Below are 27,934 nucleotides of genomic sequence, written 5' to 3'. Positions count from 1 at the left end.
TCATCTCCTCTTAGAGTTTAGAGCTTAAATTCAGACTCGTAGTGACCTTAGAAGTCCAGAGGTCTGAAGGTCTGTTACATATTTCTTATTCTGGAATAATGAAGTTCTCCATGAATTTTGAAGAAAGATGGTTTTTCTTTTATACAGTGGGAAAGTTCTTGTAACCTGCTTCTGAAAGGAAGTGGTGGAAATATTCTGGGGCCTCAGAGGAACCTGGAATTCTCAGCCCTGTCTCAGAGGATCAAAAATCTAAAGAAGTTAATACTTCTTATTTTTATTATAGGTAATATAGTTTCATCCAGTAGCTTTTGAACTTGTGAAAATTTTCCCATTTACTACAGTTGGCATTACATTGGTCTCCTAATAAAAAAACAGTGTTAATTTTAGAAAATCAGTATTTCCTATTTTAGAGGAAGTATGTAAATTACTGTTGATTCTTTAAATGAGTAAGAAGTAAAAAACCTATCATATGGTATCATTTACAGTGGTCTTGTAATTTTAGTATCTGTTCTGGTAATAAGAAGAATGTTGGCACAATAAAATCCAACCCAAATACTTGAAACAGAAATACACTTTTCTTACTATGAATTTCTTAGTCTTTCAGCCCTCTGCGTGCTATAAAACTCAATAGTTTTTAGTTTTAAGTCTTGAATGTTCTCCTTGATTGAGCAATTAGATTCTTTCTTTGCAGTTTTTAAGGCTTGTAGTCAGGCCCAGGACATGGAGTCAGCTTAGCTCTGTCCTCTGTTGTGTTAAAGGCTCCCAGTGTGACCGCAGACATGTAGTTTTAGCACTAAAATTGGACAGATTTTTATTAGAGACTTGCCACTGACTTTTATTGGAATGAGAGCTCTTCTTGCTCTTCGGTTTTTCCCTCTGTAAACTGGGGGTGATATTTGTATTTGCCTCAGAGGTTACGTGTGGACAAATGCTTGAAAAATGTGGAGGTCAGTAATGGTAGGAGGCTTAGAAATCTTTGATAGAAGTTACATGCATACTTTCAGGGTAGAGTTTGTTCTTTCTATAACAAAAGTAAAGAAAGCTAGAGAGATTAAGCAGGTGGCAGCTGCTGATAACATCCTGACAGAGTACTGTGATTACATTTCTTTTTTTAAGTCAATTGGAAGACTTTGGCACTACCATGAAATAGTGCTTGTCATATATTTCTGTGATACAGTCTTCAAAGAACATTTTTTCCGATTCTGAGAGAAAGGTAAATATGAGCCTATGCATTCTTTGAAGAAAACATTTTTCCTTCAGATATTGGTTAACCAACCATGTATGTTATTTATTCTCATGGTTATTCAGTCTGGAATCCACTGACGATGCTTTAGGCTTTTAATTGCTGAACTGATCTTGGTTGTTTAGTTTTTGGAACAGCCACTACAGGCAGACCTATACTCTGCATTTAGTTTTGAGTACCTTTGCCCCTTGATAAAAAAGGGTAAGTGCTATGTTCTTAGGAGGAGGAACTAACGCGTGTGAACCAAGCCCAAGATGAAAACACCAAAAAGGCCAATAAGTTGCTTGAATTTACAAGGGCATATTCACGTGACCAGAGTTTGTGGTAAAAAAATAATAATCTTAAAGTATGTTGTAGATATGCTTGCCTTGATAGATGCGTCTGTGTCCTGACTGATGAGACCTAGTCATGCAACTCTATCCTTCCCCACCCAAACTGTGCTGTTAGATGTCAGAGCAAATACACTGTGCTTGTCAGAGTTTATGTACGGTGCTACAAGTTATGAAGGCCCATCTCAGATTAGTGGCAACAAAATGGCTAGATTTTATCAACTGATACAGCATTGCACAGAAAGCTTTGGTATGAGTGTCTTACAGGCCTTTGCTGTCTGGACACTTAAAACATGTATGTCCCTAAACAGAAAGAGTAAGATATCATAGAAATTACTTCACTGTTCTTTAACAGAAACACTTTCTGTTCATATCTGGCCTTGTGTGTTAACTGAAGTCTCTTCTTCCTTCTCTAGCAGAACACTTTAACCTCCAAAACAGTATTTTGCAGTTTATAGAGCCTGTTACAGCATGTAAGTGTTAACAATAAAGATAAATACTTTTCCATTAATAAAATGAGCTCATAGTCAGAATTATTTCCTCAAGGTAAATCTTAGTTTCTACAAACTGAAAATTTTCTAGTGAACATTACTTTTTGTAAGAGACTATTCATTTCTGCAGGTAACTATAGATCAGATTCCCTGAGCTTTTGTTTCTGTCACTGATTACTGGCTTAATATGAATTTGTAGATGAGTAGTTTCAGCTTTGTGCCCTTGTTTCACCTGTCTGTAAAACGGATATTATAATCTCCTGTCTCTGAAGGAACTCTTAGATTTTAAACTGCTCAAAGCTAGGAGCAATTCCTTTATGTGCTGTGCTTCAGCCTACAAAAGTGTCAGTTCTGGGTGGGAAGCTGAGGGACTACCAGGGTAAAAGTTTAAACAATTAATCAAGGTAAACATTGTGACTTGTTTAATAATTTTGTTTGTTTTGTTAATCCTTCTGAGATATTTTTGGATGAAAAATGTAAACATCACAAGGCTTTTCTCTGCAACACTGTTACAGATGCATGCGATTGTCGTGATTGGGTCTGAAATGTGTGCCCATGGAGCTGAAGCTGCCAAGCATGCTGCTAAGAAACTGTCTTGTGACTGTTCTGCTCTGTTGTTTGGGGTTTCTTTTATGAAACCTCTGTTGGCCAGTCCTTAGTCCCAGTTGCTCATGCTTTAACCCATCTCAGGATGCTATTATATATTATTTTGTAAGCTAATTGAATTTGGCCAGATGAGAAAAAAATGCACATGTGAGGTGCAGGATAGTAGGGAATTCATTCTTTTCCTCTCAGGTTGTACTCATGAACAGCTGCCCATGTTTTTATGGGGCCCACTGACACAAGTGAGTGCGGACATCCACTGATGCAAGCACAGACAGGATGCAGGTGTTCACGTTATTTTAGCCAGGTGTAACTGTGGTGTTGCTTGTGCTAATGCAGGGCATGCACTTTAACATGTCATGTCACAGCATTTGACAGTGGCCAGAAACCTTTGTTCTTTACCCAGTAGAAGACAGAAATGAGAGTTCATGCTGAATTACAGAAATACATGGATTCATTTACTTCATGCATGTATTGAAAGTGGTTAGATTATAATTTTCTGGTGATTTTTTGTAATAAATAAAGAAAAATATGTGCCTCTATTCAAAGTAGTTTTATCTTGTGCTAGGTACTTTAAGAGCTTCTGGTAATAATTGTTTCTGAGTCTTGAGGGAATTGCTTATTTGCTATTATATTCAACGTTTATTTGTAGCTCATTGTTCTGATTAAATTAAAAGTAGCAAAGTCAGAAAAATCCTAGTTTCTAAGCAGGGAGATACTATAGTACTTGGTAACCACCCAGTTACTGGTATTTTTTCTTTGCTTGCTCTTTTGTGCTCTGTAGCTTGTGTTAGCATTTCTAAATATATTCTGATATACACTTTTTCATGGGTTACAAGACTACAAGATCTTGTGTGACAATATCCCTTCTATCTTAGCAGGAATTTAAGAACCAAACCACTGATTTCATTTATGTGTAAATAAAAAAGACTCAGTCAAAGAATGGCAAGATACTTAAGAATTTTGGGACTTCATTTGGATGTGATATTTTGTGTATCTTAAACTCAGACTTTTCTTTTTTTCACATATCTGTCCAAGAAAGCTTGAGTTATCACAAAGATGATTTTACAGTTTATTACCCAAAAAGATTTCTCTGACTTCATTTACTATTATTCATTTGCATTGTTAGCATTCAGCTCTTTGGGAATATAACTTTGTACCCCTGGGAGCACGCTTTTTTCTGAAATCACAATGAAATATGTGTTTGCTAATTTATATCACATCAGGATTGTCTTTGCTAATTTACTGGACAAACAAACTGTGTATCTTTATGCAGAAGGAGAGAGAGAGAAGTGAGAGCTGTAGAGGACTGCTGCCTCAGACCTGCTGTTGCCATAGAGCCGCTCACAATGAAAAAAACTGCAGCATGGATTTCTTCTGCTGTTGAAGGTAAGATGAGGGCACTGAAAGACTGTAGGTGGGGGAGGGGAGGCATAGGGAGGGAGAAGAGGAAGAAAGTCTGCGTCCTTGCTGTCTAAAAAAGGAAATTCAGTGTCAGTGTTCATGAGCAGAGCTGCTGGTGCAGAAGAACAAAGCTATCTCAGTTGTTTAGGGTAGGAAGAGTGATGAGCAAGCAAGCGTACTCCCATGGTTTCAGGAGGAAATACTGCAGAGAAAGGAAAGAGAATAAGAGTGACTTTATCATTTAGAAAATACTCACTGCTGCTTCAAGATAGCTGCTTTTTAATGCTATTTTGGCTTTAATATTGTTACCCTGGGTAAAGACAGCTGTGAAAAAACTCGGTAGATAAGCAAGAAGAAAAAGTGGTAGTAAAAAAATCTGCATAATCTTGAGCTGATGAATTCTGTCTGTATGAAGATGTGTCAGTTACATTTAGCTGTGCAGTGCTGTGAAACCTTTCAAAATGCAAGTGAAACTGTTTTTGTGGTAAGATTTTTATGATAACTTGATCTCTTATCAACCTTTTATCAATTATTTGTCACCTTTATCTAAGTAGACGTCTTTTGAGTGAAAATGTATTATAAATAACAGAAAAGTAAATACTAGATACTCAAGAATGCTTACCACAGAACTGACATCAGACATGCTTTCTGTGGAATCTCTTTAATGGGGTGAGTTTTGTAGGCTAAAACTCTTCATGACTGTTGCAGAATTATCTGCAAAACAGTCATCCAAAAGCTGCTGTTGCCATTTCTATGTCTGTCTAGCATGTTACATATTGTAGCTTTTTACTGTCCTCCACCTGCTCCTTCTCTCAGTCTTTTGGCTGTTTCTGAGGTGACTGAACCCACATGCCCGGCACAGCAAACCCAGCACACCTGCCATGTTTGATAGTGGGGCCTTGAAGAGAATGCAACAACCTTTAGAGGCAGTGATAACGCTGTCTTAGCTATGTTGGTACTAGTATGTTGATACTGCTTCACTGTCTAATTGCTGTGTTATTGGCTGTGCCTGGATAGAACAGCTCTTCTTCACAATTACTTGTTTTGCTCTTTATCACCATTTAGCAAATGGCATTTCACTATTTATTGCAAACTCTGAAGATTGGGCCAGAGTGAATTTCTTCTATGTCAGCCTGTTAGTTTGCTCAAGAATCAGCAATTCAGGCTGTAAATAAATAAAAGTGTATTAGGGATTCAGAATTTTTCTTTTAGCATTACAGTCTCTTGCTGTGAAATTCTTCTTCTTTGAGATTATAGCACTTAGCTCATACATTCCATTTCCCAGTCGTGAATGGCACTGGGTGAGGTATATTGATCAGAATACATCAGTTGCCATTTCAAATGTATGTTATGAGGAATTGGCTGTGTAAGCATACTTTTACTAGTCAGGCTCCTTTTGTGATTCAGACTAATTTTGTCAGGCTCATTAGCCGCAGACAGTTTTTCTGCAGTGTTCAAAACCATTCTTTTAATTTACTATAGTCCTCAATGCCATCAGTGGTTGATGACATCCTGTTAAGATTTGCGTTGGTGCCTTGAGCCAGCACACGTGAAGATCAGGTCTTAATTCATGATGATGGAACCCCTAGCAATACAGGTGATTGTGATTTAGCAAGGGGTTCAATCATCTTTTGCTCCAAACAATTGTTGGTATCTTGCTGGAGTGAATAATTTTGTTGGGACTGAGTGTTACTGAACATTAGGTGCTACGTTTCAGAAGAGTTCACTGAACTGAGTCAAACTAGTTTGGGTTCTTCAGAGATCTGAGCTGATTATTTAAACAAGCATGACTGTGTAATAAACACCTCTTTGTAGAGTAATTGTTCAAGAAGGAAAGGGTAGTCCCTATGCAGACTAAAATGTAGTTGCCTTAGATAACTATTTAGTGGAAGGTTAGTGTTGCAGTCTTAGATGAATTTAATGTGGTTCTTCATTCTCAAAAACAGGTAGCCAGAACAACAGTGTTGTTAATTGACAGGTTATCCTCATAAGTTTGGCAATAGTGTATGTATTCATTGGTTTCAATTGATGGTGGCTGATATGTATTTACAGTGAAAAAGAGAAGAGCTACAGGAGTGCTAATAAAGAAATGTCTTGGCTGATTCACTGTGCTGAGTGTGTGGAGTGCAGGTGCATTACAACCTTCATATTGGTGCTATTCTTATGCTGGATTGTCAGCGACAACCAACAGATCTGTCAACTTTAGTGAAAGTTCCAGAGGTATCTTGGTTGTCTTATGATAGAAAAGTAACGATCTGAAGCTAAACTGAGGAGTTGTCTGTAAATCTACTAACCTGTCCATTCATTTGTGCTCTGAAGAGACAGTCTTGTAGTTAATGCTTGTTTTTCCTGCTTCTTCCATCTGGTTTATATCGTGTGAGTGGTCAAGAGATTAAGGAAGTATGGCAAAACATTACCCAGAACATAATAATCTCTGTATTTGGGTCAGGAAAAAAGTTGTTGCACCACTAGTGCTTCTGTGGTTAATGCCAGGGCCTGCACCAATTCCCAAAACATTGCAAAATGTAAGAGCTAATTAGAGGATTAATGCTGCACATAATTACCTTTCTCTGCTTGCAAGGAGCCTTGCAAGGAGTTGTTGCGCTGCTCAATGTCCATCTCAGCCTTTTCCAAATATCATTTTTTTACACCATAGGCTTTGGCTGAGTGCTTTAAGGCCTGATTTTTAGAAATGCTGAGTACCTGCAATGCGATTTAAAGTTAATGGGAGCACAGGCTTCTCAGCACAAATTTAAATCAGGCCTCTGCACTCAAACAAGAGATTTTAGTTTAGCAGTCACAAGACTGCTTAAATAATCAGTCTGAAATCTAGATACCTTCTAGAACTTTTTTTTTGTTTGGTTTGTGTGTTGGTTGGGGTTTTTTTTGGTTTTTTTTTTTTTTTTTGTACTGAGCATATTGCCAGTACTCACTTGATTCCTGGGGAGCTGAGCTATGTCCCATTATATCCCTTGATTTTTATTAATTTTGTGAGCATTACTGTGCTTTTAGTTAATATACAGCTAGTAGAAGAGCTGGCATGTGAATGGAGAGAATTCAGTGATAATAGATTTACTTCCCTGTGATGTTTTATGGCATTATTTTTTTTTCCATTGGATTGAATGGCAAGGAATTAACTTCTGCTGACATGCTTAAGGGCTAGAATAAGAAATAAACCAATACTCCTTTATTGTTTAAATTTTTTTACCTGTGTCTGGTGGATTTTTCAAGGTACTGAACTATAGTGTTTTGGGCATGTAGGTCAAAGTCTTTCTTTAAAGATGCTATACCTCCCCTGGGTCTATTGATGAGCATTATGTTCCCCTCTTGAAATCAATAATCTTCCATTCTTGTCTACGCCAACTGTTTGAGTTTCTTATAGAAATCTACATTTCAGTTTAAAAATACGTCCTCCCTGGATAAAAGGTACATCCTCATTCATTCCCTGCCTTAATCAATTTTGTTTGTTTAGTCCCTTATTTTTTTATTTCAAGGCAAGAAGTCTGTTAGGGCTCCTGTATAAGTATATCCAGTGGAAGATGGAGAGCCATCCACTGATTTCATACAGTGCCCTTTTGTAAAATATATTTTCGGTTCAGGCTCTTCAGTTTTAAAACAAATACACTTCTTTGGCATGACTCTCTATTCTGTGGGGAATTCTGATTCTTTGTGACTCGCTGAACTGATACAGCAAGGTGTCTGCTGTGTGAAACCAGTAGTTTAATACCAGATCTTCAACCCACAGTTCAGTACTATCAGTATTCATGACAGGAGTGAAAATAGTAGCTATCAGGTTTATAATACCGGTTACTCCATACTGATAGAAGTTACTCCTCTGGAGTTTATGTTTGGGTTTTCACTGAGCAGCAGCTTGAAACCAGTTCAGGAGCAGCAGTAATACTAGTGTTCATTGTAGCAAGATGCCTTACCCAATTAGGAAAACCTTCACGCTTTCCTCCTTAAAGCAGTCGCCTTCTTATTTTAGAATGAAGTAGAAACATTGTGTTATTAACTACATTTTGCCAAATCAACTTCAAAGTTTAATTAAAACTGTGTAAGCTGAGTTATATTAATGTAGTCTTGTAAATACAGCAGAATCAGAGTAGTGCATGAGTAGCTGGTCACAGAATCGAAAATATTGATTCCTATTGGTTTTTTAAGAATATTTGAGGAATTTCTACATTGGATTTGGTACAGCTCTGTCTATATGACATTGACTGTGCAGTGTTGTAATTTCTAATTCTGTAGCCGCTTACACTCATTTTATCCTCAGGGCTGATATTCCTAAATTGGGAGCAATTATCCTGCTGGCTGAAAGACTTGAGAAAACAAGGGAACAAATGGGCTTTTATGTCTTATCAAATGCCAGTGTTCATCATTAATGCTCCCCATTTTCTGTTGTCAGGTGCTTGCACCATCTCTTTCCCATGGCTAGTTACACTATGTGAACACAGCATTAAAGGATGATTGGAATTGCCAAGTGTGATTAAAAGGTCGTGTCTGAATTATAGCAAGAAACCAAGAGGACATCCATAGTAAAGCTGAGGAATTTATCATATGTCAGTTAAAATATATATTTGTCTCATTATCACAGGTGGAATGAACAAAAGAGAGAACGCATTAAATCCAGACAGCTGTAGAATGGCCATCAGGTGGCTCTATATCTCAGCAGTATCATGAATAGAGGTTTAATACAGACATATTTTCATACCCCAGGCTCCTAGTTCCGATTATCTGTATCAGTAAGAATGCAATTTTTCTGGTGCAGAATGAGCTATTAATTTTTATGTTCATGAAATTGCACTTAGAGTATTACTTATACACCTTTCTTATAGTAACTGGCAAACTTTTTATGCTCTGGTGATAGAGCTTAATATTTAAAACAGATTGCACAGCTGTGGTGTTTTTATCTGCAGTATTACTAACTCAGAAGAAATGCTGAACGTTAAGCCTACTAAACCTTTCCTGGCAATCACAAAACTCTGGTTCCAAGATCAGAAACCCCTGTGGCAAAAAATCTGCCGTCTGCTGGCCAAGGAGAGAAGTACCCACCAAGCATTGCAACGCACAGGCTGGAGCGCATCAGCATGATTTCAGCATTGGGAGAAACTGGCAGTTTTGCACAGCTCTTCAGCAGTAGATCTGAAACAGGCCTGGTCAGTAGTTTTCTGACAGCATATTTTTCTATCAGAAAGTGCTGTTTTGTTATAATTAAAGCTTTCTGTGGGAACGTGTCAATGAGAAATTTGAATGTTCCGTTCTAAAAATAGCGGAACATTCTGTTTCAAAATTTTTAAACTGGAACATGTAGGGTTTTATTCCAGAATTTTTTTTAGAGTAATTATTTTTGTACCTTATAAAAAGAAGTAGTTGAAATTGTTGTCTTTGTATCAAACATTAATGAAACCTCTCATCATCACTGTAATGTGGTCAATTCAAGGCAGTCAAGAATCTAGGAGTCTTGGCTTTTTTTACCCTGTTCTGACCACTTAGACTATGTCTCACTACTTGTGGTCATACATGTATGCTCTGTAGGGAGACTAGGTCGAGAATGGCTCTTTTTTCATTCAGATGAGGGCGATCGGAGATGGGAAGAAAACTTTTCTCATCTCTGCATCTTTGTTTCTTTTATTGTAATTTTGCATTAATTACTTGCTACAGTAATTTAAATAAAAAACTGTTTTGAGTGTGTACCTCTTTTAATAATACAGCATACACAAAGAGTTCCCAGTTATAACCAAAATCATACCAGTCAATATTCAGAAAAAAGAAAAGAAGCAAACAAGTAAAGGGAACTCTCAAGGCTTTTCTTTGCCTAGCTTCTAAGTTTAGTACTTGTCATGTGCTAAAAAGAAAAGATAGATTTTGTGTTTTATCCTGCAAGGAAAAGAATGAAATGAAAAAAGGCACGATTTGATTTGTGATAGTTCCATGTGCTATTATTTTTATATCTTACCTTAAAATGGGGTTCAAGCTAGGTTGTATGACTTCTAAAACATTGGTAACTTTGTTTTTCAGAAAGAAAGGAAATAAAGCCTTCTGATTGTATACATTGCATACATTGATCCATACAGAGGGAAAACATATTTTATTTTGCCAAAAATATTTGGTGCTCTTTAGCTGATGTATCCTACCAAAAACTCAACTGTTAGAAGATATCCAGAATAGAAAATTCAGTCCAGTCTCTAAATTATGCACAACCTAATAATGGAAAAAGGCAGGCAATTTTTAGGTAATTCACATGTTTGTCATCAGATTTTGTCATCTGATCTGTAATATATGTGTACCTCTGCCACATGAAAACCTGTCAACCTTAGTGCCTCTACTGTGTAGTTAACATAATACACATAGGGAATAATAAAGCTGCTTCGTTTAGGATTCTCTCAGCTGTCCCCATTCTCTGATTCAACAGAACAACCTGCTAGTGATAGACTGGTGGTAATAACTAATTTGTGTAAAGAAATTGAAAGGTAAAACAGGTTCCTTTGTTTTATTTTGTTCTTTAAAAGATTCACTCCAGTAAATTAGAGAAGTATTATTTCAGATATCTAAGAAAGGCATCTTTGCTCTATATTGGCTGTCTTTTGTCTTACCCATATTTGATTGAGATTTTTCATGTAATCTGCGAAATTCTCTGTGTCATTGTTCTAAACTTAATACAGTGAGATTTGATGCAGTGATTCACTTTGTGCTTATAGTAACTTGAGGCAGATGAGATAGAATTTTAACTTCTGCAGCAGAAGGCTGTTGACTTGCCTGGTCCCTTTGCTAGACTGGTTCTGAATCATTGGTGCCATTGCCTGATATACATCTTTGCAAATATATGCAAATACAGAATATTGCTGCATGGTCTTAGGTCCCCAGAAATACTGGTGACCTACTTGAGTATCTTAGCTAACAGAATAGAAGCTTTTATCTCTTAACATTTTATACATTTCAAAAGGCAGTATTTTTCTTATTTTTCTATGTATAATTTCTGAAAAGGATCCTACAATGTTTGAATTATACTAAAGCATCTGAGAGATCAAAGAGTTTCTCATTTTCAGGAGTTGAGTTTTGTGTTGCTGGATTGATGTTTTCTACTGTGGAAGGCAAGAGATCCTCATTTGTGAATTCTCTGGGAAAGCTAGGAGCTGGAAGGTCCGTAATTTGTTTCCATGGCTTTCCAGGACATCTGCGGACATGAGATTCTGGACGATCTGGCAACCCATTAAATAAAAAAGTATGAGAAAGAATTAGTGGTTCTGCTAGTGTACTGGTTTCCTTTCTAGCAACCCCTGGATTAACTAGCTTTGATGTTTCAGCACTGAATAATAGGAGGCTTTAGTTTTGATTAAAAACCCTTTCATTGGACTCCTCAGAGGATTTGGAGTTTGGATGTTTACGTTTACCATTTTTACTGTGTTTTTTGTGCCCACATCCATGGCCAGTTCTGTGGCTACGACCAATTTTGTGCCTATGCCTTTTGTCAGCCATCCTTTTTATATCCATGCCTGTGTTTATGCCTATGTTTATGCTCAGGTTCACCTTCACCTTCTGGTTCCTCTCCACCATCTTTTCTCATTTCTTTGCCAGGTCTTTGCCTTTCTTCATTTTTATCAGAGCTTGAATTTTCAGTGGGCTGTTGTAGCACAGGAAAGCTTCGGAAAGGTGTGAATCCAGGAGGCCGCCTTACTAATACAGTCTAAAAAACATTGCAATAACAGCCATATTTGTTACATGAACAAGAACAATAGCTTCAGATTTGGGAAATGCAGAAGTTGGCTCATTGCAGTACACGAGTCATTTGGCAAAAATATGATATCAGATTTTTAAAGTAAACTAAATAATTATCTTTTCTATTTGTGTTAATCATGAAAACATAAACATCCTCCCAAATAAATCAAGTTTTGGCAGTTATATGTTAAAATGATTTATATATCACTGAAATTTTGCTAGTTTAACATGGGTATGATACTATATAGAGAAAAACATGTACTGGTTTTAATGTATGAACAATACAGTTGATTTCTAGAACTAAATGTCCCTGTGCTTGATAGAGTATAACACTCTGAAGTGTAAAACCAATTTATGCTAAAGGTGAGCATCTCTGAGTAGTCTCAAAACGAATATACAGAAGATCTGGGTTGTTTTGTTATATGAAATGAAACTATTCAATTTTTTGTTTCTAGATTTGACATTTGTATTTCATAACACTGCTTAGAAATAACACGTATAGGCTAAAACTGATAATAATGAAACATTCAGTTGTTATCAAGTAATCTCTGTTTCCTCATCACTGTTCAACTGGAAAACAAAGACTGAATGCATGGTGTACAGTCACTATCCAACACGGGTTTCATTTCTGTCCGCCAAAGTGTCTGATCATTATCTAGCTGCAGATCAGAGTTGTTTGGGACGGAGCTAAGTTTGAAAGTTGATGTGGATACAATACTGTAGTGAAAACAAAGAGGAGACGTTTATTAGTTGATACACAATGAATGAATAGGTAGTTATGAAGGTGCTGAGCACAGTGAAGTTATTGATTATGAATGCAAATTAATCTCACTTTACTCAGCATATCTTCTCTTCTTCATTGGGGAGCATGGGAGCCCCTGCATGTATTTAAAAACTGGCAACCATTAGAACTAAAAAAGATTTATAGTCCATTCTGAAATTTTCAAACTGACCCACGTGCAGGGCTAATTAGTTGTGGAGCTGGACAGGAAGGAAACGAGAAGAGATTTGCAGATGCTTTTGAAATCTGTAGGGTATAATTATTGCATTGCCAAATACATTTTCATCTCAGTTTTTAAACCTAGTATGAATAGTAATTCAAAGGAGCTGATGAGGCTTGATACTTCAGAGCTTAACTGACAATGCAAAGGAGTAGTCAACAGACAGAATGTTGTTTGTCCTGTTGCCTTTGTTTCTATAATCACTGTGTTGCCTAGTCCTTCACCTTGTGGGGAAACTGCCTTCGATGCATCAAGTTGCTGAGGTTAGAGAGTGAGCGAGTGTGGCATTCCTGAGATTGTTAAAATAACTATGTTTTCCTTTATTTTTGGTACAAAATACGGGATAATCTGGAATGGATAAAGAATTTAATGACTGCCTTTGTTCTGTGCTCTGCTTGTGATGATGTGTATAACAAAGAGGGATCATACCGTTGACCGTCCTCTAGAGCAGTTAACTTGGGGAAAGGTTTTATTCTCCCATGTGGTCACATAAATGTTTGCTTCACATGCCAGTGGTGCCTGTTGACAAAAAAAAATAATCAATGTGTTAAGGCAACAAAAGATCAGACAGAAAGGAAGAGAGCTGTGTGTGAAAAATCCTATGATTTTTAGATAATACATTTAAGTACAAATATACTTGGAACTTTACCTCAACTTTGCCCCAATATTTAATCCATCTTAGTGATGGAGACTTCTGTTTTTGGACATATGACTGCTTAGCTTTTTGAGGTTATAGCGTGCTTGTGTGAGCCCTTGAATTCAACTCTGGATTAGAGATTGGATCTTGAAAACTTGGATTTATCATCTCCAGCACTTTTGGAGCACTAACTGTTGAATCTTCACGGTATTCCTAAGAAACACTGTTTGTTGATGGTATTTCTCCTATTAAAATTGGGAAATTGAGATAGAGAGAAAGGCTTTTTTTGTTCTTTTCTATTTAGTGCCTCCTGCACTAACAGATTTTAAAATCTCACAGGTAAGGACTGTTCATATGGTGGGAAAAAAGAGAGGAGAAATAAAGCCTCCCTTTCCCAACCAACTCCCTTGCCAATGGTTTCTGGCCCTAGCAGCATTACTTCCCAGTGTCTGGAACACATTTTCCCAGTATCAGCAGCATGCACTCCGGAAACATCATCCTTTTGCACACCAGTAAATTTCCAATCTCATGTTTTCCTTAGCTGCAGGTCCACAGAATCAGGAGTATTGCAGCTATTTAATTTTGCACCAGCTTCCTCCCCTCTTTTCTTTGATTCATTATTATCAGAAGAAAACTCCTCTCATTTTGCAGTGAGCACTGATCCTGCAGTCAGAGTGACTCAGTTTAAGCTTCAGGTTTTACTAACATTTTCACTAGCTTGGATTACAAACAGAACAGTGTCCTTATTGAAACAAGCACTGGAAGAGCTAACTGAACTCAGGATGTGATTTTACTTGTGTTTACAATTTCTGGGGCAAATGAATTTGTCCATTAGGAGCATTACAGTTAGGAATATCATCATTACTTACACTGTCTGATGCGGCTTCACAGTCTTCATTAAGTTTGTCAAAATCTTTCTTTGAGCAGTTTGTCTTCCAGATTGCAAATATTAAATGGTAGTTTTGTCCTGCAACCACCTGAAAAATTAGCAAGAAGGCTTTCTGTGGTAAAAAAGGTTCACAGGAAAGATGTGAAAGATATATACTACTTATATTTTACAAGTCCTGACCACTGGGACAAATATGTTAAGAACAATATTAAAATATTTGGCAGCAAACCTGTCTGCTTCTAATCAATTCACTTCAGTTCCCATTTCAGAAAATGCAGCACTGAAATTGAAGGAAGCAGAAAGGTCAGAATAATATCAGGCCCACGGTTTTGGCTTTGTTTTATTGGATGCCTGTAGTAATTTCATGAATAACAAATCATTAGAGATACCATTACAGAGAGCCAGATATGATGTAAGAAGAGTGGAATGTGAGTAAAATGAAGTGTAATAAACAGGCTCAGTTGAAAATGAATTTATTTCCCGAATGCATTAAGGAGGGAAACTGCATGGGTTCAAGAATGTGCCTGGTATTTCTCTTAGTATTTTTTACAGAACGCAAAATAATGTATCTTGCTTCAGAGACAGCAGGCAAAGCATGGAATTCTGTCTCTCTTAATTCTGTTTTAAAAATGTGTGCATGTTAATACCAATCATGATATGAAAAGTGAGAAAGAAGAAAACAGGTTTAAAAAAGAAAACGCACAGGTATTACGAGCAAAAGAACATGAGCTATTCAGAAAATACTCTGGTGTGCTTTCAGTGCCTTCTCCAATGGTATCCCTCATGCTCAGGAGTTGTCATTGACGAAGCGTTTTCTGAATACTCTGCTGTCTTAATTTCAATTCTGCCCTAAATCTCTGTTTTGATATGTTGGGACAGTAAACAAGGCAAATGTAAATGCTGACCAATATTATCCTCTTGATTCCTTGTTCTTCTTTCTCTAGCTGTATTTATCTGTGTATTTTAAGTGATGCACAGATGTTCTCTTCTGAATCTAGCTGGAGTATTACTAGTAGCAGAATCAGTATATAAATTAACAGATTTTTAAGGGAAATTGGGAAGCCTGATTTCTTGGAGCCTACAGCTACTGTAGGGTGAACAGTGCCTAAAATAACATACAGAGTATTGGTGTGGTGGATCAAGTAGGTAGTTTTGTCTAATAAATCTTTTCTTCTTTAAAAGTCTGTGATATGTTACAAAAGCTGTTAAAAAGTGGGGTAGATGTACAGAAATCAGATACCGTAAGTCAGCCCTCTTCCCATGCTCTTAAAATAGTGTTAAGAAAAATAAAAATAAAAAAAAGAGATGGGAAATTTTTAAATCACTTCTGAATGCAAGCCAAGATGAATACAATTTTGCAAGAAAAATTGCATGGATGTTTCAGTTACCGCTATTTCAGTTTTAAATACAAACTTTAGCTAGCATTCAGCTTAGACCAATAACACTGCCATGTCTGTTCCTCATCTCTGTGGTGTATCCCAACCTGAACTGTCGCTGCTTCTATTTCTCCACTTTTGTAGTAGAAATCATCATTGCTCTCTGAATTGTACTTCTCCATAGAAACCTTCAGTAGTTTCTTCAGTTCTGGAGTGTCTGTTGGGATAGTCTTTGGACAACGAGCACAAATGGCAGGAAGTACTGTATCTTCAACTGAAAGAAACAAACAGATTTCAGATCTAAGGAACAAAAGATTCAATGTAGATAAAGGCTGGGAGGACAGTTAGTAATAAACCCCTGCCTTCTGCAATTTGGGTCTGTCAAATGAAACCAAAATGTCTCTGAGTTCTGTATGATCAGTGTTATCATATCTTGGTTATCTAAAAGAGCACTGCATTGGCACCTAGTGCCTTATTGGATGCTTATCATCCAAAATATCACACAGTTTTCTCATAGAAACAAAAATTGTGTGTACCAAGTGTGGATAGCTAGCAAATGAAGAGAGGGAACATCTTCATGTACGGAAAGACCTGATTCAGGTGAAACAAGAGGTGCACTTTATTAACAAAGAATGAGTGTGTGGAAGAATATCATTATCATTCCTTGAAGAAAAACAAGTCTGAATGTGTGAGAATGCAGCACTTGCTACATGGAGTATTACTATACTCCCTTTTCTAGAGCTCTGAAGCTGCTGTAATCTGTGTCTAAATAGATGTCTGGAAGAAAAAGTGACAGTAAGAAAACCATTTGGCCGTTTGACTGTAATGAACTTGTAAATTCTAAGTGATTTATTTATACTCGGAGCAGGGGGCGGGCTGGGTGGGGATAAGCCTGTAACATACTAAATCTAAGTATAGCCATGCAATATGAAATGATGATAGGATCAATAGACTAATTACTGATTTTGGACAAAATCTGAAGTCCTTGGCTCCTTTGCCTTTCAAAAGAATACACTGGAGCTCTTTGGAAAGTTAGAAGCTGTAACTTATTTAAATAACGTGATATTAGCTTGCTTGTAATTGTGGTGGAAAACGAATTAATTTTTGTAGGACAGTTATACTGTTTCAGTTTGTATCTGTTAATTTCCATGTCAGAAATAGGGCAGGATACAAATGATAAAATGTAACTTCCAACTACATATGAAATACTTGTAGGAAGTGAAAAAAATCTGTGGTAATATTCCATTGAGAAGCAGTGCTTTTTTGGTCCCAGAAGGATTACATTCTCTTTATTAGACAGTTATTATCTGTTTTCATCTCTTGCATTTTTATTTTGTCTTTTTACAATTGTAAAAAAACCTGACAATGCAGAAATCTTAAAATTGATAGTGCCTACAGTTGATTGTGCCATACCTGGAAATGTGCATTGGTTTGCAATATCTACGATCTCCGCATGAAGATTTTCATATGCTTTGGCATCACATTTACCTACACGCTGGAGTAAAAATGCAAAACAGCTCCTTGTTATTTAGAAAAATGAACAAACTCACATCCTCATACCTTCCTGATAACAGAATAAGTCAAGAATACTACTAAGGATTCCTTCCTTCCTTCAGTATATTAGGAGGAAGAAGACTGACAGTCTGCAGAGCCAATAAATGATCAGGGTTCAAAAGGACTGCTCAGAGGAAATAAAACCATAAAAGAGAAGCTAAATGAACTAGTTTACTTGTTCATTACAGAAGGAAATGGGGAGGTTTACAAGCTAGAAATCTGTTTTATGGAGAACTCACTGGAATTTCTGTCTCAAACTGTAAAGACCAAAAAGAAGATTAGGCAATTAACAAATCAAACATTACTAAGTTGCTAGTATTTACTCAGGTGTTCTAAAGGAACTGTGGTAGATTACTTCCTTAAAATTGCCTTGATATCTTAGTGCTGGAAGAAAGCAGATGTTGTTTCTGTTATTTTTTTAAAACGGTTATAGACCCATAAAACTGATGTCTGTAGCATTCTAGTGATTAGAAATGGTAATAAATAAAGAACTAGGGGGCATAAATGCATCAAGGAGAGACCGGGGGGTTTGTTGTAAACCAAAGCTGCATTTTGCAGATTTGTCAAAAATCTTCAAAAGCATAAACAAAAGTGGGTAGAGAGACCTGATGATAAAGTATACATAGATTTTCGAAAAGGTTTCAGTAAAGTCCCTTATCAAAAACTGAAATAAACTAATCAACTGTAGAATAAGAAGGAAGACTATTACAAATCAGGATCAGGATCTTAGGGCTATGATACTAGAAAATGTAATCTGTAAAAAAGTCTGCGTAGTAGTGGTTCAGAAAAAATAATTAAAAACTAATGCCAAGGCTTATTATCCAGTTTAAAGATAAGGCATCATGCTGCACTATAGCTCTGTGGTTCCCATGCATGTTGACTACAGGGTGCAATTCTGGCCCACCTATTTCAAAATGAATAGTACAGAGCTAAATAAAGGAATGAAACAACTTCCATGGAATTTGGCCATTCCAAGGTATGGAAATATCATATTCTAATCATATCTGTTGGTGATCTATTAGCAAGGCTGCTTAACAGATCAGGAAATAAGTAAGAGCTAATCCCACAAACCCTGTGTGATCAAAGCAGTATGTGAATGGGGTAACACTCCTGCATCACATGAGGTGGACAGAAGTCATTACCTCTAGGTGACAGGTTGGGAAACTCAAGACACAAGCATATTAAGCAACTTGTTTAAGGGCAAGCATGAGTAATGGAGAGATTTGCTTCAGCTAGCCAGATTCTCATTCTTCTATTATTTACCACATTGTCATTCATTCCTTTTTTGATCAATGCTTCGAAAATATTCTGAAACATTCTTGAGACATCCAAGGAGTAATTTTTGAACAGGAGAGGCTCTTGAATGTAACACTCAACAGTGTGCTTCCGCAACAGCTGAAACAGATGTGAGTCAGGACTCCTGTGTTTCCTCCCCTGACACTTACCACCACTATTCATTATGACTCTGCATCCCTGCCTTCTATATTGCATATGCAGAAACATTTGTCTGACCCCCTGGTGAACTGGTTCAGGAGGCTGGTTGAGAGAGCAACCCAGCAACCCTCTTTTTGGTACAGTTAATTCTGTTCCAGGTCAGAGAAGCTGAGGATGTACCTGGTTTTTGTAATGCTGTTTAGCTAAAGTATGTGTGTTAATAAATTTCTTTTTAAAATCTCTTATTTGGACTGTGGTAGAGGTTAAGTAATAATTCAGCTACTTAATTTTCTTAGAAAATATGACTTAAGCTGGAAAAACAGTGTTAATTTTAATCACTTTTTGGGTTGTACCTGAGTAACTCCTTGAATATCTGGATAGGAACTTCCCAAGGGATTTGTTATTTGGGTGAGACCAGTTAGATTCTACAGAGTAATTGGTAAACATTTCAGTGGTCATCTTCCTTAGTCACTGATTCAGTAGAAGACATAGATGTTCTAATTGCGTAAATAGACAGTTCTTTATAAGCCTGGATTTAAGCTTCATTCACAAAGTGAAGCAAGACTATAAATATTTTCTTGAGTCAGATCTCAATGATTATTTGTTAATATGATATTTTCTTGATAAACAGATTTTGAAGATGACTTACACCTCTAGAAGTGGGTTTGCACTCCGGAGTTAAATCTTGAAATTGTTCTTTGGAGCAATTAGTCTCTTCGATTTCATATTTAATTATGTAATTCCATCCAGCTACCACCTGGAAGAGATATTGAGGAGATACATTATGTAAACCAATACAAACTTGGAAGTTAAGCTATTAAATGTGATCAGCAAAGAAACCAAAACTACTCTTCTCATGCCTTCCATCCATCAAATCACTGTGCAGTTATTGAGCCACAGAGTATTCAGACAGCAAAAAAAATCTTGCCCTTGTGATACAAAAAGTAAACTTAAGTCATGTATATAGTAGAAGTGCACTTTTTATTTGGATTCCACTTCTCCTAGGAAGTCTGCAGCCTCATAATGCTTGGTTTCTTGCACTTTCCTCCAAAGTGTCTGTTACTTATTATTCCCAGTGACAGGAAGCTGGTCTAGATAGATGACTACACTAGTACAGCTTGGCAAGTCCTATGTTCCTGAGCATGAGACATAGTAAAACAGTATCTGAATGATGTAACTTTATACTGCTGACATCATTTGTTGTTGAGTGTCCTGCATTTATCATCTACCTATAATTGTGTCTGCCTTGGGCTTTACCTTCCCCCATCTGCTGTTTTGTCCAGCTTTGTGACCCTTTATTTCATTTCTCTCCAGGAAGCAGTTCACTTTTCCTCACTGTGGCTACTGCTTCTGACCCATGAAATCTCTCCATGTCATGGTGTTTGGGTCAGGTAGCATTGGATTAAAAAGGGGAAATAAGAATCAAATATAGAAACTTTCCATCCCAGATCAATTAAAGTGGAGGGCTCTGACTAGTCTCTGTTGGCCAGAAGTGACGTGTTGGTTCTCTTTCTAGCTGCTGGATTGTTACCTGTCTGTGGCATTTTGTCATGTGGCTTAAATGTTGTGCAAGCTTGTCTTTCAGCTAAGAGGATCATTGCTATCAGTAAACAGAAAGAGGACAGTTTGAATCAAATCATGGGTCAAATTGACACGAGACCAGAAGATGCTTTTTGGCTAAGTAAATACATACACGTTCAAAGAAACGGGTCTGTATTTGGTGTTGGGTTATATACTAGTTACAAACCAAATAAACTTTACTTTCTAGCAGCACCATTCCATAGGAGAGCCTTTCACAGGGAAATAATTTTTGCATAGGATACCAAATGACACAGAATTTCTGTGACCTGATCAGTCATTTCTTGCAAAGCAGATATTCCTGTGTGCAGAAGTCTTTCAGCAAGTGCCATGCTGGCTTTTTGGTTTTCTTACCCATTTTTCCTGTATGGGGTTTACCCATCCTATAGTGTATAGCAGCTGCTGACGTATAGGTCCTATTGCATTGCAAAAACATAGGTGCCTGCTGCTGTTTGCAAGGCTGTGGAGTATATGAGACATCTGTGCAGGCTGGCAGTTTTGGCACAGAATCTAGGAGAGATCTGCTCCTGCTGGAGCTTCAGGGAGAGGCCAAGTAGAATACCTGAGAGCATCTGAGATGACACAAGATGCCTGTGTTAGCACTGAATGCAAATAAACTGGTGCTAAACACTGGTTTGATGTGACTGCAGATAAAGAAAACATGTTTACTGTCAGTTTGTAAAGTTGACAGCTCTGAAAATCCAGTAGGTAGCCATTTGTGATTTCTTATAAATGAAGAGAATTATTACTGGATCTGCACTGTATATGCATTTTGTATGCTTTTATTATCAAATATAAGCCACCTTAAACTCAGAGAAGCATGTACATAAAACAACCAAGGTGCCTGGTTTGGGGGCTTTTGTTTTAGTAAAATTTAGAGAAAAATCATACACAAACCTGTCTTTTAGCTTCTTTTATTTCCACAAGCTTAAAAAGTGCAGGTTCAGCACTATGCCTGTTAAACTTCCAAATGGCTTGTTTCAGAATTTCTGACACTTCTGAACTGTCACTTGATACAGGATGAAAGCATCCAAGACATGTAGCGTCAGTAAGTGTTATCCTTGGCGTAGCTGGAAAAGAAACAAACAAAAAAAATATAGAGCTTTCTGTAAAACAGCCTCAGGTTTTGATTTTTCCTATCTGGGAATGAGAGTATAGGTTCAATGAGCAAGAACCTTTCCTGCTTTAAATTGGAGTGATCATCAAACCCCACATTTCAGTTTCAGGGCCTGGAAAGACATTAATTGTATTTAGAAACATGCTTTGGTTTGTGGTGGTAGGGGCCATCCATGACGTTCAGATCCAGACACGGTTTCAGCAGCGAACTTCATTCAGAGGAGTGAGTTCAGGAGTCACTGAATCTCTGAAAAATCTTGCATGTAATTTTGACGCCATTAGGGAAGGGAAGGGTCATCCCTTATTCAATCAGGGAAAAGCCGGTGATGGCTACAACTAGAGAGGTGTTCCTCAGATTCTTCAAAGTTCACCCACTGTGTGCAGCTGCTTACTGTCCTCACCATGTTTCAGGGTGGGGACTTTGACAGGAGTGTTTTGGCTCACCCGTGTGAACTGCTCTGACTGAGCTCCTTAGGGACTGCAGCTGAACTATTCTAGTGCTGTATTGTTTGAACTCCCCCTGCTAGTCACTGCGGCTGCCAGTTACCGCTTGATGTTACCTTCAAGCTTAACCAACTGGACTGGCTGTGGATACACAAGCTTGACAGGGATGCTCAAACTTCTGTTTCCTACAACTAATCCTATTAACTCTCTTTCCTTTCTAGTAATCATGGATTGGATTTTCATAAATTAATTTTATAGTTCAGTACATAAATTAATTTCATGTTTCAGTGAGCTTGAGAATGAAAGTGGGACAATATGTGGTCTCTGTGGAATTGAAGTAAAATTTGTGTGCCTGATCCTTAGCTGGCATAAACTGGCTTTAATGGAGTTATGCCAGCTTGCACCAGCTAGGAAACCAGATCAGGATCAGTATGATCAAACTGTTACACCAAGAAGGCTGAACAGTAGGGTACCTAACATGGTGGCGAAATCCCTCACCAGTTAGAATCTATTGTTTCAGTCTTTCTGTTCAAATCCTTTTGATTTGATTTGGCTCCTCTGTACATTTGGAATGTGTCAGTTTAAGCAATACTATTTAGTCTTAGCTCTCCAAGGGGTACTTCAACAAAGTCTGGCCCTTCATATTTCTAGCATCACTTATTTTGACTCAGTAATGACAAATAGAAACATGTTACTGGAAAATGTGACCATGTTTTCAGGCAGTAATCACAAAGGAGATAGTAAAACAACTGTACACCCAGTTCTAAACTGACTATGGTCTCAGCATTTTCATAAGTGCTGAACAAATGTGTATTTTTTTTCAGAGTTGCTATAACTTGGTAAGAAGAGGCAAACTTTGTAGGCTCAATATATGATTCTTTTAATTTATCTATGTTTTTCAGTTTTCTGAGCAAAGATGCAAATGCAAATTTCCCGTGCGTTCTCTGCGGCATTCACACACCTTTTACTGGCAACTAGATGTCACCATTGCCCTACAAATGCGTCTGAACAAGCCGGGGGGGGGGGAGGTTTATTCAGCAGCAGAACGTGGCGTTTGTGTGTACTGCAGTTCCTAGGACACTGGCTGTAGGTGTAGTCGTTTAAGCTTAAAACAAAGTAACTAGGAACAAGAAACAAAGATACGCTGCCAAACATGCCTGAAATCATGGTGAATATGTCGTTAGTTAATATGCACGTAGCTCCCTGCTACCAGTTAGATGGATATTTTAAAACTAGCTTGGATATGTCTTACATGAACATTAGGCATAGGCACTTAGAGTTCTTAGTTGCAAAGCTTTAAAACAATGCGATCTCCTTCTAATAAAGGAAACTACTATGTGAACATAATAGTCATGTATGCATGTGTTATAGGCAAGAAATGTAATACTGCTTATTGTTAAGGTGTAAAAGTTATCACAGTCTCTTATATAATTACATCACTGCTAGAATTTTATTTTGTAAATGAATTTTTTTTTCTCTTTTTAGTTTGGAGAAAATTAAGGTACAATTTTGTCCTATAAAGTTTTTTTCTAATAATTTCTGGCACAATTTTATACTTGAATAAGTGAGGACAGAAATAAGTGTGACAAGTTGTATCTAGTTTCTAAGTTACTGATATGCTTTTGGTCTTAGGCAAATTCATTTTAACTTGGTATCATTCCAGTGTCTGAAGAAACTTACTACACATGCATGTGCCAGTTTTCATTACTCTAGACAGAAACTGCCAGTTCTTCACTGGTTTAGCCTATATGGGTGTAACAGTGAAGTGAAATTTTATCTTCAACATGTAGTTGCCTCTGAAAGATTACTTATAAATGTCTGAATAGAGTGATAAGGAGTGCCTACCTTTAAAAGTACCTGAAAGTCTCAGTATTATTTTTTTTCTATTCTTATTTGTCAACATACTTGTTGAATGTTGCCTCAGACAGTTACATACCTGGAAAAATTTTGCAATCTTGTGAAACACTACTTGTTTTTTCATCATTATTCACGTGAACTTGAGCTGTGCATTCTCCTCTTGTCTGTAAAAACATATGACATTTGTCTTAAACTCAGTGAAGGAAAACACAGTGCTATATATTCCTCTAGCTATTGAATAAAGTTGAAAGTTGCAAATTGAGTTTGGGGAACAAGTTCATATATACATTTGTAGTAATGTCTAATTTGCTGTTTTGTTACTGGAAAAGGGACTGGTTTTTTGATTGTGAGGAGAGCAGGGGATGAACTGAGCAGATAATTTGAAAGATTTCTTTGTATCATGATTGATGTGTGTTAATTAAGTGAAGAATTTACAGTCAGAATAATGGAAATGAACACATCCTCATAAATAAAGTCTATATGAATTGTGTATTTACCTAATTTCCTCTCTGCTAGTACAAGATACGCAGCAATGAGCATGGCATTTCACATTGATTCAAATGATATTATATCAACATCATCCCTTTCTTTGCATCGTGTACTGTGTAAAATAGCAGTGACTGGAAATGTGCAGTGTTCTGGCATGCTGTGTGTGCCTCAATTATACCTCAGCTAGGTGCTGCTCTCCAGTAGCATGAGCCAGGCATGCTTTGCACTGCAAAAAGCTCTGGTAAATTTTCTGCCACAGTGACTTCCATGTCAGTATTTTTGTTGGTGCAGATCTGAAATCAATTTGGTTGTGCAAGTTTCCATTATACATAATTAATAGAAAGTTTTATAGCCCTCACACTCTCACAGTGCATGTATTTTATGTTTAATTTATTGTGAACCTTCACATTGAAGCACTGTAATGGTTCCCTTCTGCACATATTCAGGATTATGGTGATAAACTTACAACTATAATCATTAGCTTTAGAGCAGTAAATATTTCTGTACTGTACTTTAGTCCTATAGGCTCTCAAAAACAATGCAGCTAAAAAAGTTAAATTCTCTACTGTATTTTTTCCCAGGCAACTGCGGTCCTAGTCGTTATGCTGATGTTTCTGTACAGAGAACTTTTAAAGAGGACAGATACTTACAGCCTCTGCAAGTGCTTTGTAATCACAATCTTGCCAGAGTTTGTTTTCCTCAATGGTACAAGTGGTTTCTTGTATTCGGTATTTCACATGGAATTGTGTGTCAGGACCTGCCTGGATAAAAACAATATACATGTCAGCATTTGCATAGTAATAAATCAAGTGAAAAGATGAGAACTTCAAAAGGTAAATACTACCCATTCGTTACCTTCTATTTTATAGAATGGTTTCAGATTAGCTGCTGGTGTCCATACAAGGTCTCCCAAATCTTGGTAGTTCAATAATTGACTTATCTTATTACTGAGCTCTTAGCTACAATTACAACGTGTTGATACAACAGAAATGGTATGCCTGCCTACCTTCATTTTAACTTGTAGTACCAAGGGTTTTAAAACCAGAAAGAAGTGGTTAGGTTTTATACTGTCATTCAAATGTACTCCAAATAAGCAAATTTGGGTTAGTGCTTGGATAGTTAGCGTAATTACCAGCTTGGACTGTGTTTCTGTCTGACTCCCTCAGTCTTGGCCTCCCCCCAGATCTGTCTACTTTCCTTCTGTACAACTCTACAGGCAGCCCAGAAACAGCAGCCAGCAACCCTCAGGCAGCCTGGCAGTGCCCAAGCTGCCTTTACTCTGTGGTAACAGGGTACTTATGCTGCCCTGCCGACTCATGGAAAGGGGCAAGGAGGGCATGTGCTCTGGAGACAGCCTTTGGCAGTGCCTGCACTTTTCCTAAAGGCAATAAAAGCTGAGCTGCTCATGAGGGTAGCCTCAGGAATCCCATAAGATGAAATACAGACAAAGTTATAAGCAAAGTTTGGCCTGGCCAGTGGAAGTGTTTCTGATGTTGATAAATCAGTAGGTGGCATTTTCTCCTTGCCATAAATGGAGTGAGCCTGTGCCTACAGGTGACATTAACACACTGCAAGTTTTGTGGTTCATCCTTTAGAGGAGATATAAAGCTAGAAGTTACTAATCTTTTACAGCCACTAAAAGTGCTCTGCCAATGTGCCTTTTCAAATACAAACACAGGCAGTTGCTGTACTTGAGAACTGGGTCTCTAAAAATCTAATGGACTTAATCCTCAGCAAGTATAAAATGACATTTATGGAGCTGTATCAGATTATACTATCTGGGATGTGGACTTAAAAAGAGCCAAATTCTGTTCTCTGTTACAGTGTTCTAAATCTGCAATAAATCAGCTCAGTGAGTAAACAAAATACTTGAGGAAAGACATTGTTTCTGTAGGTTATTTGTGTTGATTTATTTCATTGTTATTATTATTATGAACAGCTATGCGTTTAACTGGGGCAGGTTCAGTCTTTCATCAGTCAGCTTTTATGTTTTATTACCTTATCAATAATGAATGTACATGAATATGTAATAACCAGCTATTTAATTAATGCATTCAACATTGTGAGACTAGTGATGAGTAAAATCTATATTCTTTTTAGAGAAAGAATATTGAAATGAGGAAATCTATGGAAGATTCCTTTTCTGTTTTTTACTTATCATAGTCAGATCAATGATTTAAAGTAACAATTGATTTCCACACTAGATCTTTTAAGAAAAGGAAAGATGGATATCTAGAGAAGGAAAGATGAATAATAATTGCAACAAATATGTATTCTCTAAAAATAGAACATTGTTTAAGATAAAATACTGAAACTAGTATCTGTCCTTTGGGAACATCAGCAAAAGGAGGGTGGTGTTACAGCTCTGATATAAAGATGTTTGCATTTGGTTATTGTTAAGGATGTGTTAGTTCAGTGAAGACAGTGGGGCTATTCATTTATTTAATATTAAATTGTATAAAGGGTTTGCCAGATTTTAGTTTTTGTCACTATATACTAAAATCTCCCCAGTTTGAAACAGGAGAACCAGAGGGTAGGTGCCAGGAAAGGTGGGTAGTTTACCGTAAGGCATTTAGCAATTCATGTCCCTTTTCTGAGGTCAACTTTTATCTGGGTAAAATAAATGTCTTGTGATTTTGGAGTGCAAAATATTCTCTCTGACACTGGGTTTCTTGTGTTTTACATCTGAAAATCCAATCCAGTAGAAAAAAATGCTAATGTTGTTTTCAAGTAAAGTAATGCTTGTCATTATTATGGTAATACCATCTTTGTATGACTCTCAGAGGTAAATAACTCTTTTGTTAGATTAACACTGTACAGAAGGACTCCAGGCAAAGGATCATGTTTCATTCTTTATTTGAATGTAATTTTAGCTGTCACCCTATTTGACTAAAATACCACCTAGTGCTTTTAGGTAGATCTGTGACTCAGGACTAGCATCAATCAAATAATATTCACAATCAAATTATTCAGAGTATTGCCAAATTTTATCAGGTCCTTCTTTTTTATGTGTGATACCAGCTCTTCCCAAGTCAAGTTAATCTTCACGGTTTTTAGTAAGTGTCGTTTTGCCATTCATCTGAAAAAAACTTACTGATGATGAAAAGGGGTTGAATTCCCGACAGAGGAAGGAGAAAACAGAGTGGACGAGTAAGACAAATTGTATTAGTGATAGAAATTTTCTATTCTTTAGTCTGTGCATTAATAAGCAATTCACCAGCACACATAGTTCCATTGATAAGAACATAATATACATCACTGCTTGTCATTGTAACGAGTATCTTACTGTGCAAGTCATTTCTTTGATATTTTTAAAGCATTTTTGGAAGACACTTAGCTGTCATGCTTGCTCTCTTATGAACAAGTTGGAGATAATCTGATTCAGAGAGCATAAACAATTCCAACTTTTTTTTTTTTACAAAGTCTACTTACAGTTCTCTTGGCTTCCATCACCATGTATAGAGCAAATTGATTACCACTTGCTTTGTCTCCATTGTATTTCTTCAGTGCTGTGTCGACAGCTTTAAAGACATCAGGATCATCACAGTCCAAAATTTCAAATGGAAGAGGGGTGGCTCTGCTAGAGAAAAAACTACAGCAGAGTGCTAGTATAATGAAAGGTTTCATAACTGGACAAAAAAGGCCCCCTGAATTAGGAGGCTCTTTAAAAACCAAATGGAAAAAGAATGCCTGACAGGGCTTTAGTCACGTCTTCTGTTTTTCAGGAGCAATAGCTAAGTAAACAGAATGAGTGGGTTGCTAGGGTTGGTTGG

The 27,934-nt window shown here is 37.1% G+C and overlaps 1 protein-coding gene and 1 long non-coding RNA gene across 3 annotated transcripts; one reads left to right on the top strand and one right to left on the bottom strand.

Moving 5' to 3' along the window:
- Window positions 1–318: 318 nt before the first annotated feature.
- On the top strand, window positions 319–11,161 carry LOC129785386 (uncharacterized). Its single transcript, XR_008749425.1, has 2 exons — window positions 319–4,055; window positions 8,987–11,161. It is a non-coding gene; the product is annotated as an uncharacterized LOC129785386 (long non-coding RNA).
- On the bottom strand, window positions 10,547–27,902 carry KNG1 (kininogen 1). 2 transcript variants are annotated; one of them, XM_027783965.2, is made up of 11 exons: window positions 27,594–27,902; window positions 24,812–24,922; window positions 23,752–23,836; window positions 21,153–21,325; window positions 19,327–19,434; window positions 17,103–17,184; window positions 15,797–15,963; window positions 14,294–14,401; window positions 13,217–13,306; window positions 11,598–11,754; window positions 10,547–11,269 (listed from the first exon to the last, which is right to left on the bottom strand). In XM_027783965.2, the coding sequence occupies exons 1-11, from the start codon at window positions 27,786–27,788 to the stop codon at window positions 11,073–11,075; spliced, it is 1,473 nt and encodes a 490-aa protein (XP_027639766.1). In that variant the 5' UTR covers window positions 27,789–27,902; the 3' UTR covers window positions 10,547–11,072. The 2 variants fall into 2 exon arrangements, with proteins under 2 accessions (XP_027639766.1, XP_027639767.1); XM_027783966.2 differs by having other exon boundaries at window positions 11,604–11,754.
- Window positions 27,903–27,934: the final 32 nt, after the last annotated feature.

This window comes from Falco peregrinus, chromosome 12, assembly GCF_023634155.1.
Source record: "Falco peregrinus isolate bFalPer1 chromosome 12, bFalPer1.pri, whole genome shotgun sequence".
In the NCBI taxonomy this organism is placed as follows: domain Eukaryota; kingdom Metazoa; phylum Chordata; class Aves; order Falconiformes; family Falconidae; genus Falco; species Falco peregrinus.
Note: the sequence above shows the minus strand (reverse complement) of the source record. Positions and strands in the feature narration are given on the sequence as shown.